This window comes from Lagenorhynchus albirostris, chromosome 17 (genome assembly GCF_949774975.1).
Source record: "Lagenorhynchus albirostris chromosome 17, mLagAlb1.1, whole genome shotgun sequence".
In the NCBI taxonomy this organism is placed as follows: domain Eukaryota; kingdom Metazoa; phylum Chordata; class Mammalia; order Artiodactyla; family Delphinidae; genus Lagenorhynchus; species Lagenorhynchus albirostris.
In genome coordinates, this window is record NC_083111.1 from 28,677,199 (window position 1) to 28,701,899 (window position 24,701).

The 24,701-nt window shown below is 38.6% G+C and overlaps 1 protein-coding gene across 1 annotated transcript in view; it reads left to right on the top strand.

Annotated features, from left to right (window-relative positions):
* ATP6V0D2 (ATPase H+ transporting V0 subunit d2) overlaps nucleotides 1–24,701 on the top strand; it is a 47,414-nt gene that overhangs the window by 2,520 nt on the left and 20,193 nt on the right. Inside the window, exon 2 of the mRNA XM_060127946.1 lies at nucleotides 9,773–9,944. Coding sequence (XP_059983929.1) covers nucleotides 9,773–9,944 — 172 coding nt within the window. The remainder of the gene's footprint in view (nucleotides 1–9,772; nucleotides 9,945–24,701) is intronic.

The window sequence follows — 24,701 nt, forward strand, 5'->3', positions numbered from 1 at the left end:
TTTTCAGTCAAGCTTTTAAATGGGCTGAGGAATGCAAATTTAAACATAAACAATATGTGAAATGTCTTCATGATACAAAGCAAGGTTTAGCCAGCTCACTAAAGAATTCAGAGAAAAACCACCCTCAGCTTCAGTTTGGGGGAGAAGGAAAGGTTTCAGACCCTTTTGAAGACCCAAAGAATGAACTTCTTAGAAAAATACACACAGGTGCATACATTTAGAATTTTCCATATAACATCAGGCGGTCATGGACCACCTGAAGTCATCCTGAACCCCGAGTAAGAAACTCTCTTATATACACCATTGCTTTATTGTCATTGTATCTCATGGTTTCTACCTTTCTTTCCTCCCATTAATATATATATTTTTTTCAACCATTCGTTTTACAACTGTGTTTGAATCTGTTGCCAATCTGTTCGGAGACTCTTAGGAATATTGAATATGAGCCATCAAACTATAGGTTATAATGATGCATGAGAAAATCAATCTAAATAAAGTAAGGGTTTCATCTCCTCAGTTAACTGTTGAGGACTCTGAGGCTTAGAGTGGCTGTGACTAATCTAACCACCTTGTCAGGGGAGGGGTATGCAGACATCTGCATCTGCTTTTCCACTAAAATGTCTGCCTCCTGAGCATGAATGGAAGATACATGAATAGGTCCATGTTGCTCTCAGCTCCATTTTTTTTTTTTTTTTGTGGTACGCGGACCTCTCACTGTTGTGGCCTCTCCCATTGCAGACCACAGGCTCTGGACACACAGGCTCAGTGGCCATGGCTCACGGGCCCAGCCGCTCCACGGCATGTGGGATCTTCCCAGAACAGGGCACGAACCCGTGTCCCCTGCATCGGCAGGCGAACTCTCAACCACTGCGCCACCAGGGAAGCCCTCAGCTCCATTTTGATATAGAAAATAATGTCTGTCCTGCCTGTTTATTTTATAAGATGTTGCGAAATAAATCACTTGTGAAAAGCAGTGCAACTGTTGCATGTGTGAATGGGAGAGAAACCCAGCCACCTTCCGAGCTGGCTTAAGACATGAAGAGAAGAACTCAACGACACTCATTGAGACAGAAGTTAAGGATTTTAGGATTTGTTTACTTTCTTACATAATATGCACCATACAAATTATGGGTAAAGAAGAGTAGGTAAAACAGTGTCAGGATAGTATTATGTGTTGAAGCATTTTCTGTAAAGGAAAGCTAACTTGGCAAAGCTTATATTTGCCTTTAGTCTTTTGAAGTCCTCTAGTCTTTAAAAGAAAAGTGTCCTGATACCAACAAGTTGTTTTAGAACCACTTACCAGGAACATATAAGGTTTCAGGTAAATTTGGAAGAGAGAAACATGAAAATTGTCCAGAAAAGCTTTGAAAAATCCTAGTTTTTATGATTGTGTGAGTGTGGTCAGAAATACTCATCCACTCCAAGGCCTGACCCTGACTAACAGTGACCTGAACCAGTCACTAGGACCCTCTGTGACTCAGTCCTTCCAGGGGACAGGAGAGGAAGCCAGTTCACATGGCCTGTGTCGATGGTACTGCTTGGAGGCTATATTCACATAGAAAATTCTTAAAAGTAACTTTTAAAACAAGTTCTTTAAAATTAACTTGAACCAAAATAATAATGTTAAAGGGACATGAAATAGTCTTTAGAAGAATTAACACTGCTAATTTTTTTAATTAAAACTTTTTTTAGAGCTGTTGTAGGTTCACAACAAAATTAAGGAGGAAAGACAGAGATTTCCTATATAACCCCTACTCCAGCCTCCCCCTTATCAACATCCCGTACCAGAGTGGTGCATTTGTTATAATCAGTGAACCTACACTGATACATGGTAATCACCCAGAGTCCAGAGTTGACAATTCAGTCACTCTTGGTGTTGTACATTCTATGGGTTTGGACAAATGGATAACGTGTATCCACCACTATTGTATTATACATAGTATTTTCACTGCCCTAAAATTCCTCTATACTCTGACTATTCTCCCCCTCCCTGACCCCCAGCCCGGCAACCACTGATCACTTTACTGCTTCCTTAGTTTGGCCTTTTCCAGAATGTCACATAATTGGAATCATACAGTATGTATGTAGCCTTTCCAGACTGGCTTCTTTCACTTAGTGACATACCTTTGAAGACCCTCCATGTCTTTTCATGGCAACATTGCTATTTTCATCAGATTTTTTTTTTAATTACAAACAAGACTTTGTAAGTATTCTTTCTTCTTCAGAAAAAGGACAAAGTGGTAAAATGAATACTTCAGAGCTTTAGAATTTAGTAAGAAATAGCCTTTTCTAAAATTTATGGTGAAAGTGATCTCTGGCTCTCAGGGTGTGGTAAGATCGCTCTGGACCCAGCATTTACCTCGTCCTCTTTGCCATCATTTTTGGGAAGGGGATGAGAGGAGGTGATTATAGCTCACGAACAATTATTTCCTTTTCAAGGGACATGACCTTCATTACTTTCCAACTGTGTCTTCATATGGGAATTAATTCATATATTAAGCACTTTCCCTTTAGAGCCAAGGAAGTAAAGATGGAAAAGAAATAGTCCCTGCCCTAAAAGGGCTCCAACTCTAGAGAATAAAAATATTGAAAAAATAAGAATCCCTTAATGATAGCAGTTGGGCCTCAAAGTTCCAAATGCATGTACATTTGACCTGGTACTTCATGTAGCATTGTTGGGAATAGCAGAAAATGAAAAACAAATAAAATGTCCATTGGCAGGGAACTGGTTAGATAAATTATGGAACAGTCACGTAATGGGATATTCTGCAGCTACAAAAAGAAAGAAAGAAAAGAAAAACAGAAAGAAAGAAAGAAAAGAAAAAAGCATGAGGACACACACACACACTCTAAGAGGACTGATATGGAAAGATAGGTGAGATGTATTAAGTGAGGAAAGCAAGGGGAAGAACTGTGTAGCATACGGATACTCTTTACTGAAAAAGGCAGATACATTTAAAATATATTTTCTATATGATTGTCTCGATACAAAGAAACTGTGAAAGGATTCAAATGAAACTAAAACTAGTAATTTACTGGGGCTAGTAATGAGTGGTGGGGGTGGTGGATAGGTAGGTGGCAAGTAGGAGACCTTTCATTGTTTACCTGTATTTATACCTGCTACCTATTTTTTTTTAAATTTTATTTATTTATGGCTGCGTTGGGTCTTCATTGCTGCGTGCAGGCTTTCTCTAGTTGTGGCGAGCAGGGGCTACTCTTCGTTGCGGTATGCAGGCTTCTCATTGCGGTGGCTTCTCTTGTTGCGGAGCACAGGCTCTAGGCACACAGGCTTCAGTAGTTGTGGCATGCAGGCTCAGTAGCTGTGGCGCACGGGCTTAGTTGCTCCGTGGCATGTGGGATCTTCCCCGACCAGGGCTCGGACCCGTGTCCCCTGCATTGGCAGGCGGATTCTTAACCACTGTGCCACCAGGGAAGTCCCCTTACTACCTATTTTTAAATTAAAAAATTCATATAGAAGGAAGACTCTTATTTCAAAGGACTTTCACCAAGCTCCTTTAGACATTATTTGTACCTCTAATTATAGTACTTATTTTCTCTGCCTTGTATTAAAAATGCATATACAATACCATCACTTTTCTGTTCAAAAATACTTTCGTTAGGCAGAATAAACTTCACTCAGTTTAAAAGCTGAAGCACTCTGTCCTATCTCTACCTGGTAAGCATTTCCTCAGAACCCTTCTGCCCTTCTACAGTTATTCCTTCAGCCACAAATTCCATTCACCATCCTGCTTTCCTGGAGAACACCCATTCCTCTTTAAAGTCTCCACTTCCGAGTCAATTTCTCTATAAACCCTTTTCTACTGTATCCCTATTGGGACAGAATTGACTACTCTCAATTTTGTGCTCTATTGTGCCTTGTAATGGACCTAATTCTGTGTAGCATCTGTGATATTTGCGTAAGTATGTCACCCTGACGCAGGACATTTGTCTCGTTTATCTATCTAGTCCCCTGAATTATCAGTTAAGGGCTTACCTCCTGAATGAATAAATGAATCTATCCCCTCCTAAATTTAAGCCTTAAGGGCAGAAACTATAAATATGTCTGGTGACAGAGGTGTTAATTAACTAGGTGGGAGAATCCTTTCACAATGTAAATGTATATCAGATCACCACAATGTACACTTTAAATGTCTTACCATTTTATTTGTTGGTTATACTTCAATAAAACTGAATTTTTTTAAAAAAAAGACTTCTTTTTAAGGGTTGAAACCATACCATATACTTTTTTGTCTCCTAGCTTCTCTAGCCCAAGGCTATGTTTTGCACATAGTAAGAATCTGAAAATACACATTAGAAATGTCTGCACGTTTGAGTTTAAGTCCTGGCTCTTCTACTTTCTGGCTCTGGGGTGTTAAGCCAGCTGCTTAACTTTTAGTCATGGTGCTTTCTTATCTGATGCTTAGATGGTATCTCCCTGGCCTAACTCCCAGTTCCCAGGGGAGTTAGAAATTTCTGAAGATGTTTTGTAAACTGTAAACCATAAGAATTCCTGGGAAGTCATAAGAACACCCCCTGAACCGCAGTGTATATACAACAAGAATTAATTTACCCTCTTCTGCTGGACTTTGGAATTCCTAAAATAATCCTTCCATTTCTTGGTTATGGTTAATGGTGTTTGGTATATGATTCTAAGTAGCTGATTCTATTTGCCTTCAAAAGCACTGGTTTGTTTTGGAAATATTCATTCTATAAATAAAACAATTAAAAATATAAGAAGAGTTTAAACCTATAAATAGAAAATATATTTGAAAGTGAACCAAATCTTGAAAGACAGTAGGTTGGGAAAATGCCAGTGAGATAAGGCATAGGAGGTGGGTGGAGGGGAGTTGATATGGCAAGACATTCTAGGTTCTTGGGAAGAATTAATGAACTATAGATAGAAAACAATAAAAGCATATGGGTGAGGAGTAAAGCAGTTTGGCTGCAATACTAGCATACTTGGAGAATAAGGCAAGAATTTAGGTTGGGAAATTTTTTGAAGGCCCTTGAAAGTCTAATTATGGAGCTTCAAAATATCGGATGAGGAGGTACGTTTGAATATTCAGTCAAATACTTGTAAGCATAGAAAACATGAACAAGTTATTTCTCTGAGCATCGGTTTCTTCATCCATGTTTTTGTTTTGTTTTGTTTTGTTTTTTTGGCGGTATGCGGGCCTCTCACTGTTGTGGCCTCTCCCGTTGCAGAGCACAGGCTCCGGACACGCAGGCCCAGCGGCCATAGCTCACGAGCCCAGCCACTTCGCGGCATGTGGGATCCTCCCGGCCCAGGGCACGAACCCGTGTCCCTTGTATCGGCAGGCAGACTCTCAACCACTGCGCCATCAGGGAAGCCCGGTTTCTTCATCTATGAGATGGGGATTATTGTTAAGGTTGAGAGATAATGTATAATAAAATCATTGTCAGTGGTAAAATACTCTGCAAATATTATGCAAGTTGCTTTTAATCTGCCTAAAACTCAGTAGTTCCAAGCTACTTATAGGATCATTATAAGATCAAAATATTTCTTAGGAAATATTCTTTGAGGCATGGAATACATGGAGAGAAACAAGTCTGGGAGAATCTATTAAGAGATTGCCACGGTGAGCTAGGTTTATGATATGGTCATTCAAAATGGGGGATATAAGGAGAGGAAATACAGGAAGATATTAAGGAACAATGCAGGGGATTTGGAGTTAATAAAGCATCAAAGAGGACTTGAAGTTTTATCACCATGAGAATGGCAGTACATTAGCAAAAATTGAGGAAGAAGCATCTGGTTTTATAGATCCTGATATATTTATTAAAATCTGAGTAATTATATGATGGTAGATTCCAATATATTATTTAAGAAAATTCTGGTTTAGAGAATAAAAATCAAAGTCTTAGCCAACTGAATCGAATTACTTTGGAAGTAGATGGGTACAAGTGAGGAAGAAAAAGTCTCTTCACCTACATCATCTTTTAAAATCCCCACAACAACTCAAAAGCATAGTTTCTATACCTATTTTGTAGATGAGGAAACTGAGTTCAGAAAGGTCAAATAACTTTCATAAGTTCAGTGCCAGAAGAGTGTGGTGAAGAGGCAGGGGGCTGCTCAAAGACAGCACCCTTCACAGGTACCTCTGAAGGTGCTTCCTTGGCATAACCTACCCGGAGTGTGAAAGATCTGGACATTCATTTTTATAGAGTATCAACAGGAAGCTGCACAGAAAAAAAAAAAAAAGACCTATCCAACAAATTAATAAAGAAGAGGTAACAACCAGATTGTTGTCCTGCCTCACTGGCCAAGAGATCTCAGATAATTCCCTGAACCCAGTGGACTGCAACCCACAGAAGATGCATTTTTACTTTATGACCCTGTGTACACACATGCGGGCACATTTCATATACACTACTTTGGATGATATACTCAGATATTTGTTATAATAGCTCAATCTGTTCTCTTTATGTTATTACATCTGGGACCTATAAAATTGATTTAGTTGGTAGTGATCTCACAGTTCTTCATTTGAATAAAAAAAGCCACTTGACACACTACTGTGGATAAGAAAAGGGTGTAATTTTCCAAAGTGTGCTCTGTGGGTGTCTCCGTTGATTTCTGGTGGCTTGGGAGGTTCTGTACCATACTCTTTCCAAAGAAATCATTCAAATTAATGTATTAAAGGCTTTCAGTTCCTGCAGTTAAGAAGTCTTTTTATTCCAAATGTATTTGACCACAAAGCTCTATTCATCACATACCTATTTAGATAAGCATTTAGGGAAATGTGAGGAAAAATATGTGATCCTATTTTAAAAACTATAAAACTGTAAGCATTATTGTCATTACTGACAGATAATGATATTGTCTGAGCAAATATTTCAGGTCGTAAGCTTTTCTTAGGATCTGATTGCAAGTGTCCCTTGGATCATCTTGGGGCTGGTCAGACAGGGCTCCTTCTATCTCAACTGTCTCTCCACCAAGCACAGTATTACAAGATTGCTTACAGGGTCTGAAACACTTGAGACTTTTTTTTTATATAAATTTATTTATTTTTCATATTTATTTTTGGCTGCATTGGGTCTTCATTGCTGCACTCGGGCTTTCTCTAGTTGCTGGGAGTGGGGGCTACTCTGTTGTGGAACACGGGCTCTAGGCACGCGGGCTTCAGTAGTTGTGGCACGCGGGCTTAGTAGTTGTGGCTCTTGGGCTCTAGAGCGCAGGCTCAGTAGTTGTGACACACGGGCTTAGCTGCTCCACCTCACGTGGGATCTTCCTGGACGAGGGATTGAACCTGTGTCCCCTGCATTGGCAGACGGATTCTTAACCACTGCACCACCAGAGAAGCCCTGAAACACTTGAGGCATTTAATTTCAGAATCTCACTGGCAGCTGAAAGGTTTGGAAGTTATTTTGCTTAAAAGAACCATATGTCACATGAGCAATATACCATGGTTTTGGAAGAAATACCATTTGTGTCACTTCTGTTGGCAAATATTCCTCAGTGCTGAGAAGGCAAACTGTCAAACTGTATAAAAGTCTGACTGTCAAAATAAAAGCCAAAGAAGACATAGCAAAAGAGTATGATTTTTTTAAATTAATTAAATAGGTAATTGAGCAATTAAATTCTGCAGTCAATCAGATGAAGAGCATTTCTGTTGCATGACCTACTCCAGACACTGAGGAAGAATGCCTGTCTGCTGAATCTCAGAGACTCAAGAACCACTTGAGTGCCTAACTGCAAATCCACCCTCCCATCAGCTTACAGAGCAATTAGTTCATAGCCCACAGGGGCTCCCTGTTATCCTCAGGATCAAGGAAGTCACACCAAGCCTTCCTGGGGACAGCCCCTGCTTATTTCTCTGTCTTCACTTCTTACCCCTCCTTCTCTCCTACTAAGTGCTTCAAACCACCAAACTGAACTGTTTTGAGTTTCTTGCACCCACCATACCCATACTAATTCATGGAATGCCTTCCTTGTGCTCTTACATAGCACCTTAAGGCTCACCTCTGGCTTAACCTTCTTCTGGAAACTCTCCTAGGTTTTTTTGCTCTCATCCCTATGCATCTTGCTCTTATTTTCTATGTTCCCATATATCAAGGTTCTTATCTTTATCACTGAATTTAGTTGTTTGCAACATCTGTTTGTCATGCCTCTACCTCCACCAGATTGTGAGTTTCCTTGAAGATGAGGAATATGTCTTGTCCATTTTGGGCCTCCTGTGGTAACAGCACATAACAGATGCTTAATAAATGTTTGAATGAAAAATACAGTAAGATCCAGGATGCTATATTATCTCCAGTTGTGTGCTAGATGGTGCCAAAGACTTTTTTTTTTTTTTTTTTGCGATACACAGGCCTCTCACTGTTGTGGCCTCTCCCGTTGCGGAGCGCAGGCTCCGGACGCGCAGGCTCAGTGGCCACGGCTCACAGGCCCAGCCGCTCCGCGGCATGTGGGATCTTCCCAGACCGGGGCATGAACCCGTGTCCCCTGCATCGGCAGGCGGACTCTCAACCACTGCGCCACCAGGGAAGCCCCCAAAGACATTTTTGATATTCAGATATTTAAGAACACTTATACGTTGGGTACTGCACAAGGAACCAAAAGATAAAAGATATAACTAAAAGATATAACGAAGAAAGCAGAACTGCATTTTTGGAGTTAACATATTAAGGCTTTATAATATTCTGGGACAGGAGCTGTGCTAGAAATATTATCCAAGTACTTTGAAATTCAGCGTGAGATTGAATAATTCTGCCAGACAGAATTAAGGCTTTACAGAACAACTGATAATCTGATTTAACTGATTGGCAATAAATTACAGACTTTTAAGATATGAGGCTGGCTTTGAGTCCATTTATCAACATGATTTTGAGCAAGCTATTAAGCTCTCTGAGCTTCAGGGTTCTTATCTGTAAAAGGGGCTAAAAATCATTCCTAACTCATAGGGTTGCCATGAATAGTAAATGAGATAATACACACTTGATACAGTGCCTGATATGCAATAAGCGCTCAATCACTGGTAACTATTATTTTAATGCTGAAGGATACATTATAATGAGCAATCTGAAAAGGGGAGGGGGCCAACTCTATAGAGTTAGATGGGATCAGTATTAACAGAAGTGTAGGACTGGAAAACAAATGGTTTGTTCAGGATGAAGTGACAATAAATGAAATCAATTAAATTATCTGGCAACCAAAAACATTGCCATTTAAAGGACATCTAACATGGTCCCATGGAAATGATGTTGGAATTCAAGAGTAAGGAGACCCATCTCCTAGTTTAAGCTCCACTACTATATAACTCCCATTTAGACCTGCTGAAACTCAACTTCTTCATCTGTAGTCAAAGGATATTGGTGGCTGCCCTCCCATACCCATGGTAAATATTAGTAATAAACTTTTCTTTTCCATCAAGCTGAGATGGAGGCTTAGTATCCTCAAACAGTTTTCCTAGCACTATTTTCAAATGACTAAGTTGGCTCAGGTAAAACCAATTTGCAATCTCTGGACTAGGTGGTCTTTTATGTTCTTTTGAGCTGTGCTAAATAATTCTAGAATTTTTCAGGTAATTAAAAATTGTTATATCATACTAGACTGTGTTAACATGAATTTTTTATTGCTTTAGAGATTGATGCTCAAATCTAAATCACATGTAGACCTTATGTTAAGGTCTAATAAGATAATAATTAAATATTCATTTGTCATAAAGTTACCGTACTTTCAATTAATGTTGTAAAGGTTATTCATGCATGTTCAAAATTTAACCTGATTTGAGGTTTCATTTAATTTCAGATCTGAAAATTCATCTCCAGACCACTGATTACGGCAACTTCTTGGCTAACCAAACAAATCCTCTTACTGTTTCCATTATTGACACAGAGATGAGAAAAAAGCTATGCAGAGAATTTGAGTATTTCCGGAATCATTCCCTGGAGCCCCTGAGCACCTTTTTCACATACATGACGTAAGTGATAGCAGGAGGCCCTACTCCTCCCCAGTGTGATTGTGCAAAGAACCCCGAACAGTTAACAGGTGGGGTGTTAGGCTGACATGAGGCTTAAGACCTCTTCTACTGTTTGAGAGTTTGAATACATTCAAATTTGAGCGACTGATAGGTTCACAGAGCTGCATTTTCACTGTTAGAATATAGATTTCATTTATTTATAAACATGATTAGATAGGTGGCAATGGCCTCCGTGTAAAGCAGTGTTTTCAGTTTTCATTCTAAAAAATAAGTACTGCTGATGCGTGAAGGTAGATATGCGACATTTTCAGATCACTTGTCAGGGTGGGGTTGAAATATCACAAATCGTTCTTAAAGCCACACCTACCCTTTCCTGATTCCTCTTCAACAACATAAGGAGTTCCCATCACAGTTATATGTGTTTTATTTTTAATCCCTCCCCATCACCAGTGGTTCCAATCTTTCAGTGTGAAGGCCCTTCTTTTTAAAAAATGTTTGAACTTCTACACAATAGCAAATTGTGTTTCTTAATCCAGTTAATAGATTATATCCAGCGCTCAAAACTTTGGGCCTCTCTAGTTGTCTTAGCTGACAAACTGGGAACAAACGCCCGCAATGGATGAGCTGTTTATCATGTATATACAATTTAGATGTAATATACAAAGTTATGATTACTAGATCCAGGGCCTCGACTGGTTGAGAAAGGCATAAAATAAAAATATCCCTTTATTCCACATGTCCCCTCCTTCCCCACTCAGTTCGATTCCCTAAATGTAGGTACTTCTCAGTTTCTTATTATTTTTCTAAAAAAAAATGTACATTGTGTATGTATATTGATGCACACTCAACCCACCCTACCCCCACATTTTCAATTTATACAAACGGAATCAGTTTTTTCCCACTTAATATTTGTTAGAAATATCCTCATCAATGTCATACTTTATTAAATAACTGCGTAGAAGTCCGTGTTTGGTACATATCATGACTCCATTTATCAGGCATTTATTAACAACTAACTAACCTTTTTTAAATTACAAAATGTTTTGCAGCTAGCTTATTACTGTGTAGGTCTTGAATTTATTTCTAAGCTAAATTTCTAGCAGTGTGAGTAATGAATCAAAGGAATGCCCCGTTCTTTTTTGTTTTGTTTTGTTTTTTTTAACAGGAATGCCCCGTTTTTATCTTAACAAAATTTGCTAAGTTGAACCATCCCAACAGCACATGAGAAGGCCTGCAGCCCTAACCATTACCAACATCCCATACTACCTTCTTAAGTTTTGCCCTTCCAATAGGTTAAAAACTGTATCTCTGCTTTAATTTATATATTTTTATTAGCAAAAGGGAACATCTTTTCACACTTAACTAGTCATGTGTATTTGCTACCTGATCAAATACTTTTATTTGCTACGTGACCAAATACTTTGTCTATTTTTTTATTGAGGTATTCAGCATTTTTTGTTTATATATAAAAGCTCTTTTTAAATTAAGAAAGTTAACCTTTCATCATATGGGTTGAAAATTTATTTTCTCAGTTTGATATATTTTTATTTTTATATTGTTTGTTTGCTGTAGGAACATTGAAAAATTTTAATTAGTTATTTGGCAGTCTTTTCATTGTACAATCTTTTGATTATTGTGTCCTGCTTAGAAAGGCCTTTTCCACTCCAACTCATCAATAAACTCACCTGTCTTTTCTTCCATTTTTTTGCTGTTGTTGTTGATGTTTCATTTTTTACATTTAAAACTTCGATTCATCTAAAATTTATTTTGGTGTAAGGAATGAGACTAGAGATCCAGCTCAAATTGTTCTTCACACATAGTGATCCAGTGGTTCTGTACCATTTCCGTAAATAAGCAAGTAGAAGAAATGATCATAATTCCAAGCAGGAAGTAACCACTGATGTCCCTGAGACATGTTGTTAGTGCCTGTGTTCCTTGTTTGTGCAGTCAATCCTCCTACCACTAAATAATATAGAATTTTATTTATAGGCAAGACACAGATGCTGACATTTTTAAAGACTCCAACAGTATACAACTAGTCAGGGATGAAGATTAGATATGAACTCGGGTCTGACTCAGTCTAAAGCCCAAGCACTTTTTTTGAGAATTCTGGAAGGGCCGACATTGTTGCCAAGCCTGGAAATGGAGTAGAATTTGGAGATTCGGGAGAAGGCTGAACATCTGGGGTTGACTCATGAAGAGGGAAGGATTCTGCCTGCATGAGGAATAACTGGTCAGTTTGGGCTGGAGTAGGCTGTGCAAAAAAGGAAGGAGAGAAATGGGGAAGGGAGGCTAGAGAAGTAAATTCCAACCAGATAATGGAGTCTTCAGTGGCCAGGCTAATGAAGCTGGCCTTTATCACATCAGAGTATTTTTCGTGTGTGTGTGTGTCCCAAGATTTATTCCTCTCCATAACAGTTGGGGTGAAGTAGAATGCACTTGAGCTTTGGACTGAGTCAGGTCCGAGTTTATATCTAATCTTGAATGGCTGCCTGTGAGAGAGGATTTGCAAGCAGGGAAGCCTCTTGCAAAAATGTCTGGCATGGGTAATTATGAAGACGTTAAGGATTCCTGAGCTTTAAGACAACATGGCCATAGTTATGTAACAGCAAAAATGATAATCCAAATGCTAGACACCATTTATGAACTATTTCTATATACCAAGGCTCTGCTAAGTACTTTACAAATATTGTCTCATTAAACCCTCATGACAAGTCTTATTCAGTTCTGATCATCACCATTTTAAGGATGAGGAAACGAAAACTTAAGTGCAATAACTTGCCTAAGTCACAGACCTAAAAAGTGGAGGAGTCATGATTTGAAATAAATGTTAGCAGTAGGCTTTGTAAAATTATTTTGCTCAGATTTTAGATGAGTTCGGAAAATCTGACCTGTGATGACAGGGGACAGTCCAATTTTAACTGAATGAGAAAGCTGACAGGCTTTGTACTTTTTAGGTTGCAAGACGATCTCACATGATGAAAATTTCCCCCAAATCTGTGAAGAGATGCGCCAGCTCTAAGAATAACTCTGAGTCATTTGGTCAGTGGTTCCTCTTATGTGATGATTCCACGATTTATTGCTTCCTAATTATAGACTCTTAAACCTGGAAGGAGCCTTAGCATTAATTAGCCTTCTTATTTCACAACAAACTACCATGTCAATCTAGTTAAAATATACTCTGTTTCTAAAAACAATTACTTAAAATTCCAAATATTTCTAGTCATTAGCGATGTTTAAAAACTGTATATAAGAATTCAGACAGTCACAAATACCTGGGTAGAATGTTAATAAAAAATAAGACGTGGAAATGTAGTTTTGGTAGAATCAGTATTGTTAGTAATGGACATGTTTTAATTTATCTTCTGCCTCTCTCTGTCTCTCTGTCTCTCTCTCAGCTGTAAACTCTTTGAATTAGTTCTTTTAGTATCTCTATCTGGACTTACAAGTATATAATGGGCACTGAATATTTGCTGAATCAATATATAATCCTGTATTTAGCAGTATCTTACACATACATATAGAAACATACTTTCAGACAGTTCAGGATTTTATATTTTATATAGTACTTGAGAATTGGTTATTTACTGGCCAGTATGTTAGGGGTAAAACCCAAATGTTATGCCTGCAGGTACATTTTGTGTGACCAGGTCAGTCTTTACAGTAATTTTTAAAAATATATTTAATTAAGGCTTTATCCAATTAGCCACAGTTGCCAGCAGTCCCTTTTGTCTTATGATCTTCAGGTATTCAGGTTACTTATCAGACATCTGACCTAGATGTTTTACCTACATCTCTACACAAAGAAGTGTTTATATCTCCAGTTTTCAAACTAGAGAAACTGAGGCTCAACATATTAATGTATATTTCAAGATCACAACATTATTAAGAGATTTGGAAGAGATTTGATTTCAAGTCCATCATTCTAGAAAACTAATGATCTTGTACTGGCCCAATAGTTTATAAAAAGGCAAGTAAATCAGAAATATCTGTGGGCCTTTAAACAATAAGTATATTTCTGATCCCTATCCCAGGAGATTCTGATCCAGTTGGCCTTGGAGTGGGGCCCACCTGTATTTTGGAAGGCATGCAGGTTAATCTGATGTGCACCCCTAATTAAAAATGTCCCATTATGGTGCCTCAACTTTATGACTTGGAAGTCACTTTCACAATTATTCTTATGAGTTTTTCACCACAGTTAATTCATGGATAGGATTATCTCCTTGTCAGAGAACAGAGAGCTCAACTGCACTGAAACCTAGGTCTTCTGAATCTCAATCCGTGGTTTGTTCCACCATGTCGTGTGACTTGCCAACACTGGCAGCATCCAGCTGTGCTCTGTAGAACCTAAAGATGTGTCACCATAACAAAAGGTAACAAAGGTATGTGTGCAGGACAGTTGTCCAATAGTTCTGAAACTATTTTTCTTTTAGAACATGTTGCAAAGTCAAGTGTCTGTCTAGCACCTGTGAACTCCCATCAAATAGGATTACTTCCTGCCCTATTAGGCAATGCCCAGGGCATCATTATGAAAATGATTAAGTCAACCCTAATAGAGATGGTCTAAATTTAATGTGGTATGATAAATATAATCTAAGCGTTGCACATGCGTGTGATATAATTACTGTATATGTAAAACTTGTTTTGAAAATCTGGAATGGATATTTTTAAATGCCTAATAGCAGGAAGATCTGGAGGTTTTATGTACTATAATTATACACAGTGGTATGAAACAAAGGGATGAATCCAATAACATTTTAATGAAGAGACTATGTAATGTAGGCTTGGATTGTTTTATTTTTCTTCCCTCCTACTCAACACTTTCCAGCAGCATTTCAATTTCTCCTATCTTTTGAGATTAGCCATCTGACTAGAATAACATTTTAATATTCAAAATACTAATTTTATTTTAAGATTGTTTTAATCTCTTGAAATAATCAAATTTTCTCAATATAGGATGACCAAGGAAATATAATACTCAATACTTCACAGTAACATCGACCAAGAATCGTAGGTTAAGGACCACACAGTGAAGAAATCTTTAGAGATTCATTTATGAAAGCTAACCAAAGTTCTTGACTATTCCAGTGACACTTTATAACCCTGCTGTAGGCGTTGAACTATGCTGTACATTAGGAGGCTGTATACCTTGGTTTGCCCTAAAGGGTTTCTTTCTCAGGATGAGGTCTTTTGATGCTCAAACCAGGAAAAACCTCAGCAAACTGGATGAGTTGGTTACCCCATCACTTGTTAGTCAAAACATAAATAACCTAATTCTGAGTCACTAAGAACTTCCATTCTGATGGAGCAAGCATATGTGTTCCCAAAGGGTGAAAAGATGACAGAATTAAGCAACAGCTATAATAGAGACTTGAACATTCAATTAGAGGAGTCTGGAGGATGAAATAACTAAATCTGGTTTTAAAAGATTTTGCAGAGAAAGTAGAATTTGAACCAGTATTTCAGTGGGCATCTGATTAAAGGAATACATGTACATCAGTGAGGCATGATAAGATTGGTGTATCTTGAGATAAGTCATCTCAGGTGTGGCTGGAGCCCACACAAGAGCAGGAGCATAGACTGGGGAACGAGAGTCAAGAGCCTGGCCTGATTTAGGGCTCTGGCCTAAGTCTCTATAAGTAACAATCAAGGAAGGCTTTTCAGAAAGGGTGCTACCATTTCATGCTTCAAGTGCCCAAGTCCTTGTAGCCAGTACGTAGTAGAAATGCTAAGATGTGACATCAGGGCTCTCCAAATAGCATTTCAAAGCTGCTACTTTTACTTTTTTGTTTGTTTTTACTTTTCAACTCTTATTGCCTTGAAAAGTGAGGGTTAATGATCTGATACATATTTTAGGAAAATGATTCTGTTGGTATTGTGAAAGATGTGTTGAAGAAATGAGGCTTGAAGCAGAGAAACCATAGAGGAAGCTATTTTTAAAGTTTAGAGTGGAAATATTGATAGTAGAGTTAAGAAGGAGGGGACAGTGGTTAGATGCATCTGAGAGGAAGACAACAGAATTTAGTGTCTTGATTTATGATGAATGAGAGAAAACAGTCAATGATTTCTGGGAATTCTAAGCTAAGGGAAGAAAGAATTTGCAAGTTGGAAGAAGGATTTTGTTATTTGTACTCAAAAAGAATAAGCCCATTTAAGTTAGATAAAATTATATGAATAAATTAATCATTCTTAATCTCACCATGATTTGACATATTTTTATACTCTTTCTATACATTTTAAAAGAAAATCATGTAAAAATAATTTAATTAATTTAAAATATCTATTATCAGCATTTTTTTCAAGTAAGTTTTTCTAATTTTTTTTTACAGTATGGTACCATTTATATTTTTAAATGGGGGGTTTGCATGTATTTGCTTGTTTGTATATATATATATATATATATATATATATATATATATATATATATATATTTGTGGGAGATATCAAAGGCACTGATGGAGTTACGCTCCTGGAAGTTTCTTTGCACAATTTTGGTTCCAAACAATTTGTTTCGATTTATTTTCCAAGTAAGACAATTTCAATATACAGAACACTTTTCTTCATTTGGGTTGAGAAATTATTGTTGTTGTTCTGCTTAACTAGCTATCATAGTTAGTAGGCGGTTATCACATGATTGCCTAAAAGGAGATTCCGAAATGGATTTGAGTACTCAGGGGAGAGAAGGGTAATGATGGTAACAATGTTTTATTGTTTCCTTTTTTATCTTTTAAATTCTGAATCATAGGAGTGTACTACCTAATCAAACTAATAGTTGCTAGTCCAATATCCATAGCTTATACTTTACTTTTTTTTTTTTTTTTTGCGGTACGCGGGCCCCTCACTGTTGTGGCCTCTCCCGTTGCGGAGCACAGGCTCCGGACGCGCAGGCTCAGCGGCCATGGCTCACGGGCCCAGCCTCTCCGCGGCATGTGGGATCTTCCCGGACCGGGAACCCGTGTCCCCTGCATCGGCAGGCGGACTCTCAACCACTGCGCCACCAGGAAAGCCCATACATTACATTTTTTATAACAATTTCCCATGTCCAAAGTATGCCATGCTATCTTAATCAGTTTCTGAACTCAGGGAGCAAGTTCAGAGTGAGATGGATACCTGAAAATCTCTCAAAGACCTAAACATAAGAGCCAGAACTATAAACCCTTAGAAGAAAACATAGGGGAAAACCTTCATGATGTTAGATTTCCCAGTGATATCTTGGCTATGACACCAAAGCACAGGCAATAGAAGAAAAAACAGACAAATTGGAGTTCATCAAAATTGAAAACGTTTGTGCATCAGAGGACACCACTGAAATGACAGTCTTCATTCTTTTCATCTGTCATCTTCCCATTTTTAAGCGCTTTTCTTGGGTGCTTGATAGTTGTTTTTATGGCAGGTTGACATACATAGTTCTCTAAGTTCCTTGGAGGTTTTTTAGTTCTCTTAGCCTGAAGGCCAATTTTCGATTTTCAGTTTCCCTCTGTAAAGTTTGTTTCTTTCACTGAAAACTGTTGCTGTACATCAGTCAAAGCATCATCTTTCCCTGCTTCGATGTTTCTTTCCCGATTCCACTTGCGAAGGTCCTCTTCTTCCTTTGTGCTGTTCTCTAGCTCTACTTCTCTCTTGCTGACCAGTGTGCCAGTACTGATGGCAGAGGGACTCTTTCTTGAAAATCCTTCGGAATCAGAACCCAATCCTAACATAGCAGTATTTCTAGGGTCCATCACAAGTGTATGTTATTGCCAAGGAATCTTATGAAAATTTTACACAACTGTGTTCCATAAAAAACAGGGATCTCCAAAACTTTCAACCAGCATCTCTTTCTCGTGTCAGAGGCCAAGGCCGAGAGAGATGAGAGTGCAGGGAAGTGCAGAAGAGGGGGTGGCTGCCACCAGGCTCCTCCGCTTTCCTTGGTCCGCAGCGGATCCCCTCCACTTGTCAGGAGGTGACCAGCGAGTGAGTGGACTTCAGCAGCGTGAGGCCATGCCCCCTCCTTCACCTCCTCTCCTCCCCTCACCCCCTTCCCCCTCTAATATTTTTAAATGTTTATATAGCCTTCCATCTGGTCATGAACATTCTAGATGTTTTGTGTCTTCCTTACCTCCAAGTCTGTATAGTATTTAATTTGTTAAATTCTGATTTCAAGAATCAAATTCCCAATAATATTATGAGACTGACTATTTGACAGCACTGTGCACTTGTGATTCTGACTCTTTGGCCAGAAAAGTTCTGAAATATAAAGACTGCACCAACTTAAAGGCTTTCTATCCATGTGAATGTTCAATGGGGAACAAGTGCAGGACAAAGATGTCTCAACTCTAGCTGCTGATAAAGCCTTCCTCGTATAAAACTCTCAAGCACTTGAATGGTAAAACACTGGTGCTCTTCTGCAAAAGTGATGCTTGGTCGATCTATAACTGAATGATACTTAATCAGCATAATGTTTATTAAGTTACTGCTATGAGTGAAGGCCTATGCTAGGTTCTAAGATTAGAGATGAATTGAATATAGACTTTGTTCTCTAAGCCAGTAGAAGAGTTACTTAAGGTACAGATTCTAAGACCATTCCTCTAAAAAGTATGTTTTAGTAGGTTCTGGACTGTGATCTAGGAATCTTCACTTTCAATAAGCCTTTCAATCAGGTGACCCTGATGCACGTGAGAAATTCTTACAGCCAGTAGGTAGGTTCTCTGTCTACAATACACCAGTTTGAGACCCTGAAAAGAGTTCCTGAACCACTCAAAACCTTGGTTTCCTCATCTAAAATAATAATTATTATATTAAATTTAGAGTTGTGAGTTTAATTGAAAGTAGAACATTATTTTGTGAGGCCAGTGAAATGAAATACAGGGTCCTTGTTAAAAAATGTTTAGTAGGGCTTCCCTGGTGGCGCAGTGGTTGAGAGTCCGCCTGCCGACGCAGGGGACACGGGTTCGTGCCCCTGTCCGGGAGGATCCCGCATGCCGCGGAGCGGCTGGGCCCGTGAGCCATGGCCGCTGAACCTGCGCATCCGGAGCCTGTGCTCCGCAACGGGAGAGGCCACAGCAGTGAGAGGCCCGCGTACCGCAAAAAAAAAAAAAAAAAAAAAAAAAAATTTTTAGTAATTTCAGGAGAACAACAGCAGAGAATTAAACCAAGCACAGGGCCCTTCTAAGTGTGGAATCCTGTGTGACTATACAAATCGTACATCCATGAAACTGGCTGATTGAAAATTATGCACATATATAATACACAAATAAATCTACACATACAACATATCCACATATACACAAAAAATGTAGCTAACTTTATGCATTGGGGTCTAGTCACCTGTGAAAGTGAGAAAAGTTTGCATAAAGGAGGCCTGAAGAATGACCCCGTTTGTACGTGAACAGGAGGCACATCCAGCAGAGAGCAGAAACACAGGCTTAACCAGTACGGCTGTTGGGTTGCCGATGCCGCCTCACGTCGGCAAAAGTGGTGTCTGAGGGTTAACGATGTTAAGGTAATGGATGCCACAGAACGTATAATATTGATACATCAGGGCCAAGGTGGACGGGTTCTATCCCTTGCTTTGCCAACTTTCTGGCTAGGCAGCAATCAACCACCAGGGGGCATGATTGATCCCAGCAACCTGTTTTCCAAAGTATTGCTCCTTCCCCAGCAATTGTTTAGTAAAAGACTTAAGGCTGTCCCATAACCTGGAGAGATTGAAATCCATTGTGGTACTTATCCAGATAACCACTGCCTTAGTTGTATTTTATTTTGTCTCATTTATTTTGTTTTTTTTAATTGAAAATGAGGCACGTGTGTATATTTTTTAAGAGTTTTTATTTAAAAATTTATTTAGTGCTTACTACAAGCCAGCAATTTTATAATCACTTAACATGTATTAAATTTATTTAATTCTCACAACAATCCTATGAGATGGCTTTTTAGAAATACAGAACAGAGGTTTTCTAAGTAAAGAGTATATTCCAGTACCCATTTCCCAAAGCCCAGAGGCAAACAATTATGTTTTATGCATGCCTTTCCAAATTTGTTTCTATTTGAAAAAAATTTTATGTGTATGCATACGTTTATATCTAAACCAATAAATATGAATACACATAGTTGGTTTTTTTTTTTTAGAACAGTGAGATTATACTATGTATTGCCTACAATTTGTCTTTTTTATGTAATCTATTAAGATTTTTCTACATAAGTGTATATAGATCTAACTTATTTTAAAGCATATATTGTATCGCATTGTGTTGGATGTACCAAGATTTATTTAATCATCCCCCTTTTGTCCATATAGTTTATTTCTTTGCTATTTCAAGTAATGCTACAACAGACATCATTGTACGTATATATTTGCTTCCTCATGCCAGAATTTCCTTACATTGGATTCCCAAAAGTGAAACTGCTTTGTCAACAGCTGTGCAAGTTCTAGATTTTGATAGATATTAGCAGATTGCTCTCTCATGCTCCAACAATGTATGAAAATTTTGCTCCTCTACCCTGTCCTCTCAGCTGTTTCTTTTTTTCTTTCCTCATTGGAAGAAATAAGATTCTCCAAAATTTATTGTGACTGGTGTTTTGAATATAATAAAGATGAGATTTACCAGTCACTGTTCTTGACTAGGTGGAGAACAAGCTATTATAGACACAGCATGTTTAACTGCCTAATGAGCAAGAAGTATCACTCCATTGGTGTTTTCCTATGAATTTCTGTAATATTTACATACAGTGCTAGAGAAGGGGCGACACTGGAGCAATCTCACTAATGTTATTCTCCTCAGTAGAAAAGTATAGAAAAAGCAAGGAATAAGCAGCTATGACCTCTAGAAAAAAATTCCAGTTATCTTCTTGATTCTGTTTACTCAGGGAATATCAGAATTAACATATTTGTCTGAACATAGAGAAAAATGTATTCATCAATTGAAAAAAATCATCAGTGTGTGTCCCTGTTCTGTGCAAGTATGGTTCAGGCCTCAGTACAAAAATTGTACTGAACAAAGTCCTTATCTTTAAGGATACTATAAGTAGTAAAGATAGGTAGGAATTATCTGTAAATAATTACACTTGAACATGTAACATTACTTACCCAAGAACAATTGATTAGTGGCAAAATTAGTGTAGGAATCCAGGTCTTAGATCTTTAGATATATAATAACTATTTGTGAGTGGATGAGCTAACTGTTGCTCATGTTCACCATTGCTACTGCCAATGTATATTAAAAATTAATTTCACACCAAGATAAATATAAATACAGAAATTTAGAGAGAAAAAGAAAGATATCACTTCTAGCTAGAGACAGTTTAAAAGCTTAAAATGAATATTTGAATATTGGCCTTAAAGGATGGGAAAGATCTCAGCTTTTAGCAATTGGTGGGGAAGGGATGCTTTATCCATATAGAGAAGAGTAGGAACAAAGACACTGACAGAGAAAAGGACAAATAAGCTTGAAGAATTTTTAATCCAAACAAATGCGTTAGACCAAGATTGTAGAGAATCTTAAGTACTGGAGAAAAGAGTTTTCTAAAGATTCCAGAGCTACCAAGGGTTTGGGAAATGCATAGTGATAAACATTTTTGTTCTAAATGTGCTGTTACAACAATGCTGACTTCTTAGTAGTTTCTCAGTATTTTATTTTCCTGGAAGGAAAAAAAAATGAGTGTGACAGCAAAATTAATTGCTTTTAAAAATGGTTTTAATTTTCACTTCCTCTATTTAAAAAATGGGAAACTTCAGGGAAGTAAGAAATGTTAACCAAAATGTCAGATTTCAAGAGGGAGCAGTGTGTTTATGGGGATATTCTAAACCTCAACAGTCTATTAGCAAATCAGACTAAATGTCAGGGCTGCCCCATCTGAGTACATGGGATTAGCATTGGATTGAATAAATCTGGGGTATATCAGAAATGTTTATCAATACAATCAAGGAAAACTTTCATTTGAAAATTAACACATGGGAAAATACTTTCCACATGGCCCTGTTGTCCATGTGACAGTAAATAACTGGTGGGCTTGTTAAGGGTGGATCAGTACCTTTCACTGAGGAGTTTCATTCAGAATGAAATAACTTAAGTACACCTAATGCATTTCACACACACCCCTATACTTTCCATGAACAATTACTCTTGATCGTGCATTTTGTAAAATTTTATTTATTTATTTTTTTGCGGTACGCGGGCCTCTCACTGCGTGGCCTCTCCCGCTGCGGAGCACAGGCTCTGGACGCGCAGGCTCAGCGGCCATGGCTCACAGGCCCAGCCGCTCCGCGGCATGTGGGATCTTCCCAGACCGGGGCACGAATGCATCATGTCCCCTGCACCGGCAGGCAGACTCTCAACCACTGCGCCACCAGGGAAGCCCTTGATCGTGCATTTTATGTCCCTGATCTTGTATTTTCTATATGTACAAGTGTGACCTAGAATCGTATCACAGTCCTGCTTGCCTAAAACAGCATCATTATCACTGAGAACACTATATTATATGTTGCATAGGAAAGGATGCTGATCCAGCCACTTAGGTAGAAGGAACCAGTCCTGACATCAGGGTGTGGTTCACATGATGAAGCCAAACCTTAGTCACAATGCTTTGAGATGATGAATCTCTTGTCATCTCCAAATTCGCCAAGTTGTTTCCTATCCAGTCGTGCCTGAAAGGAGAATTAAGACTGAGTCATGAAGAGCTTCCATCTTAACAAAGGGGTTCAGGCCTTTTCATACATAAAAGCAGCTATCATTTATGATGAGTTAACCAGCATTGTTTTGAGATTAATGATTACATTTCCAAAGAGAAAACATTAATTTTTTTTTAAATTTATTTACTTTATTTATTTATTTTTTGGCTGCATTAGGTCTTTGTTGCTGCATGCAGGCTTTCTCTAGTTGCGGTGAGCGGGGGCTACTCTTCATTGCAGTGCACGGGCTTCTCATTGCGGTGGCTTCTCTTGTTGCAGAGCACAGGCCCTAGGTGCACAGGCTTCAGTAGTTGTGGCACGTGGGCTCAGTAGTTGTGGCTCATGGGCTCTAGAGCGCAGGCTCAGTAGTTGTGGCTCACGGGCTTAGTTGCTCCGTGGCATTTGGGATCTTCCAGGACAAGGGCTTGAACCCATTGGCATTGGCAGGCGGATTCCCAACCACTGCGCCACCAGGGAAGCCAACATTAAATATTTTGAAGCTAAGATATCTTAAAGGAAACATCATATAAAATAATGACCACACAAGGATAATTCTAGGGTTATAAGATGTAGAACAGGATGGTAACAGATTTTATGAAAGGTATAGATCTAGACCTGAGGGTGAGTATCCCAACAGGTATTATGATTTATGGTCTTGTGGATGTTCTGTCTTCCAAATGACTGTACCACTCAGCTTCTTGTCTCCACGCCATACCAGGAGTTAAGCCCTTCTTTTTTTTTTTTTTAATTAGTTTATTTTATTTATCTTTGGCTGCATTGGGTCTTCATTGCTGCATGCAGTCTTTCTCTAGTTGCGGCGAGCGGGGGCTACTCTTCGTTGCGGTGCGCAGGCTTCTCATTGCAGTAGCTTCTCTCGTTGGGGAGCATGGGTTCTAGGTGCACGGGCTTCAGTAGTTGTTGCACACGGGCTCAGTAATTGTGGCTCGCGGGCTCTAGAGTGCAGGCTCAGTAGTTGTGGCGCACAGGCTTAGTTGCTCCGTGGCATGTGGGCTCTTCCCAGACCAGGGATCGAACCCGTGTCCACTGCATTGGCAGGCGGACTCTTAACCACTGCGCCATCAGGGAAGTCCCTAAACCCTTATCTTCTAAGAGCAATAGGTAAATTTAGAAAGGATTCTGTTAACTAGAACTAAGTGTAAAAGTGCAGAGATGTAGAAATCTCAGACTTGATGAAAGAGTATGAACATTGCAATTTTTTAACTCTGAAGATTATGTATGTGGCTTATAATTTTCTCCTCCTCTTCCTCCAAGGTCTGGTTTATAGAGAATTAACTTCCTCTAAGGATGTATGACCCTCCTTCTTTGCAGGAGGCACTGCAGTAATGCTTTCATATGTATGACTAATCCTGGTGCCAACCATTCAAGTTGAATAAATATTTCCATTTAAGATGAGGAAATGAAGCTCTTGCTAAACTGGTTTTTAAGTAACAGAGCTGGGCTTAGAATTAGGCTTATCTGTTTCAAAGCTTGGGCTCCTTTTACTGTGACAATTTATGATTCCAAACAGTTTTCATATGTGTGATTTGATTTAATTTACACAGCAACCACGTGAAGATAATGGTATTCTACCCTTTCCCACCCCCTTGATGCCAAGCTTCTTAAAAAGGATAGTCTCTACTGCTATATTCTCACTTATTTACTCAACCCACTCCAGTCTTATTTTCTACTCCACCAGGCTCTCGAAACCACTCTAGTTGCTAAGTCTAATGGATATATTTTCAGCTTTTTCATAACTCACCACAGTAGATGTCCTCATCCTGTGCATTCTGTGATGACACTTTCTCTTTGGGCTCCTTTAACCATCCTGGCTTTTCCTCATTCCTCTTACAAAGTCTTCTTCTCACCCTTTAAAAGTTTTTGGGGTCTGTTCTATTCTCTCTTCTAAAATATATACTTTCTTTTTAATGCTATCATTCACATCAATAGCCAGAGAAGTAATCAGAAACCAACGAATGAAGGGCCTTGAATACAATTATGAGAAACTTATGTTTCATTCTAAAGGCAGAAGGAAGCCATTGAGAGATTTTTAGGAATAAGAGTAGTGAGGTTGCTGATAAAGATAGAGATTCCAGAAGAAGGAGAAATATTAG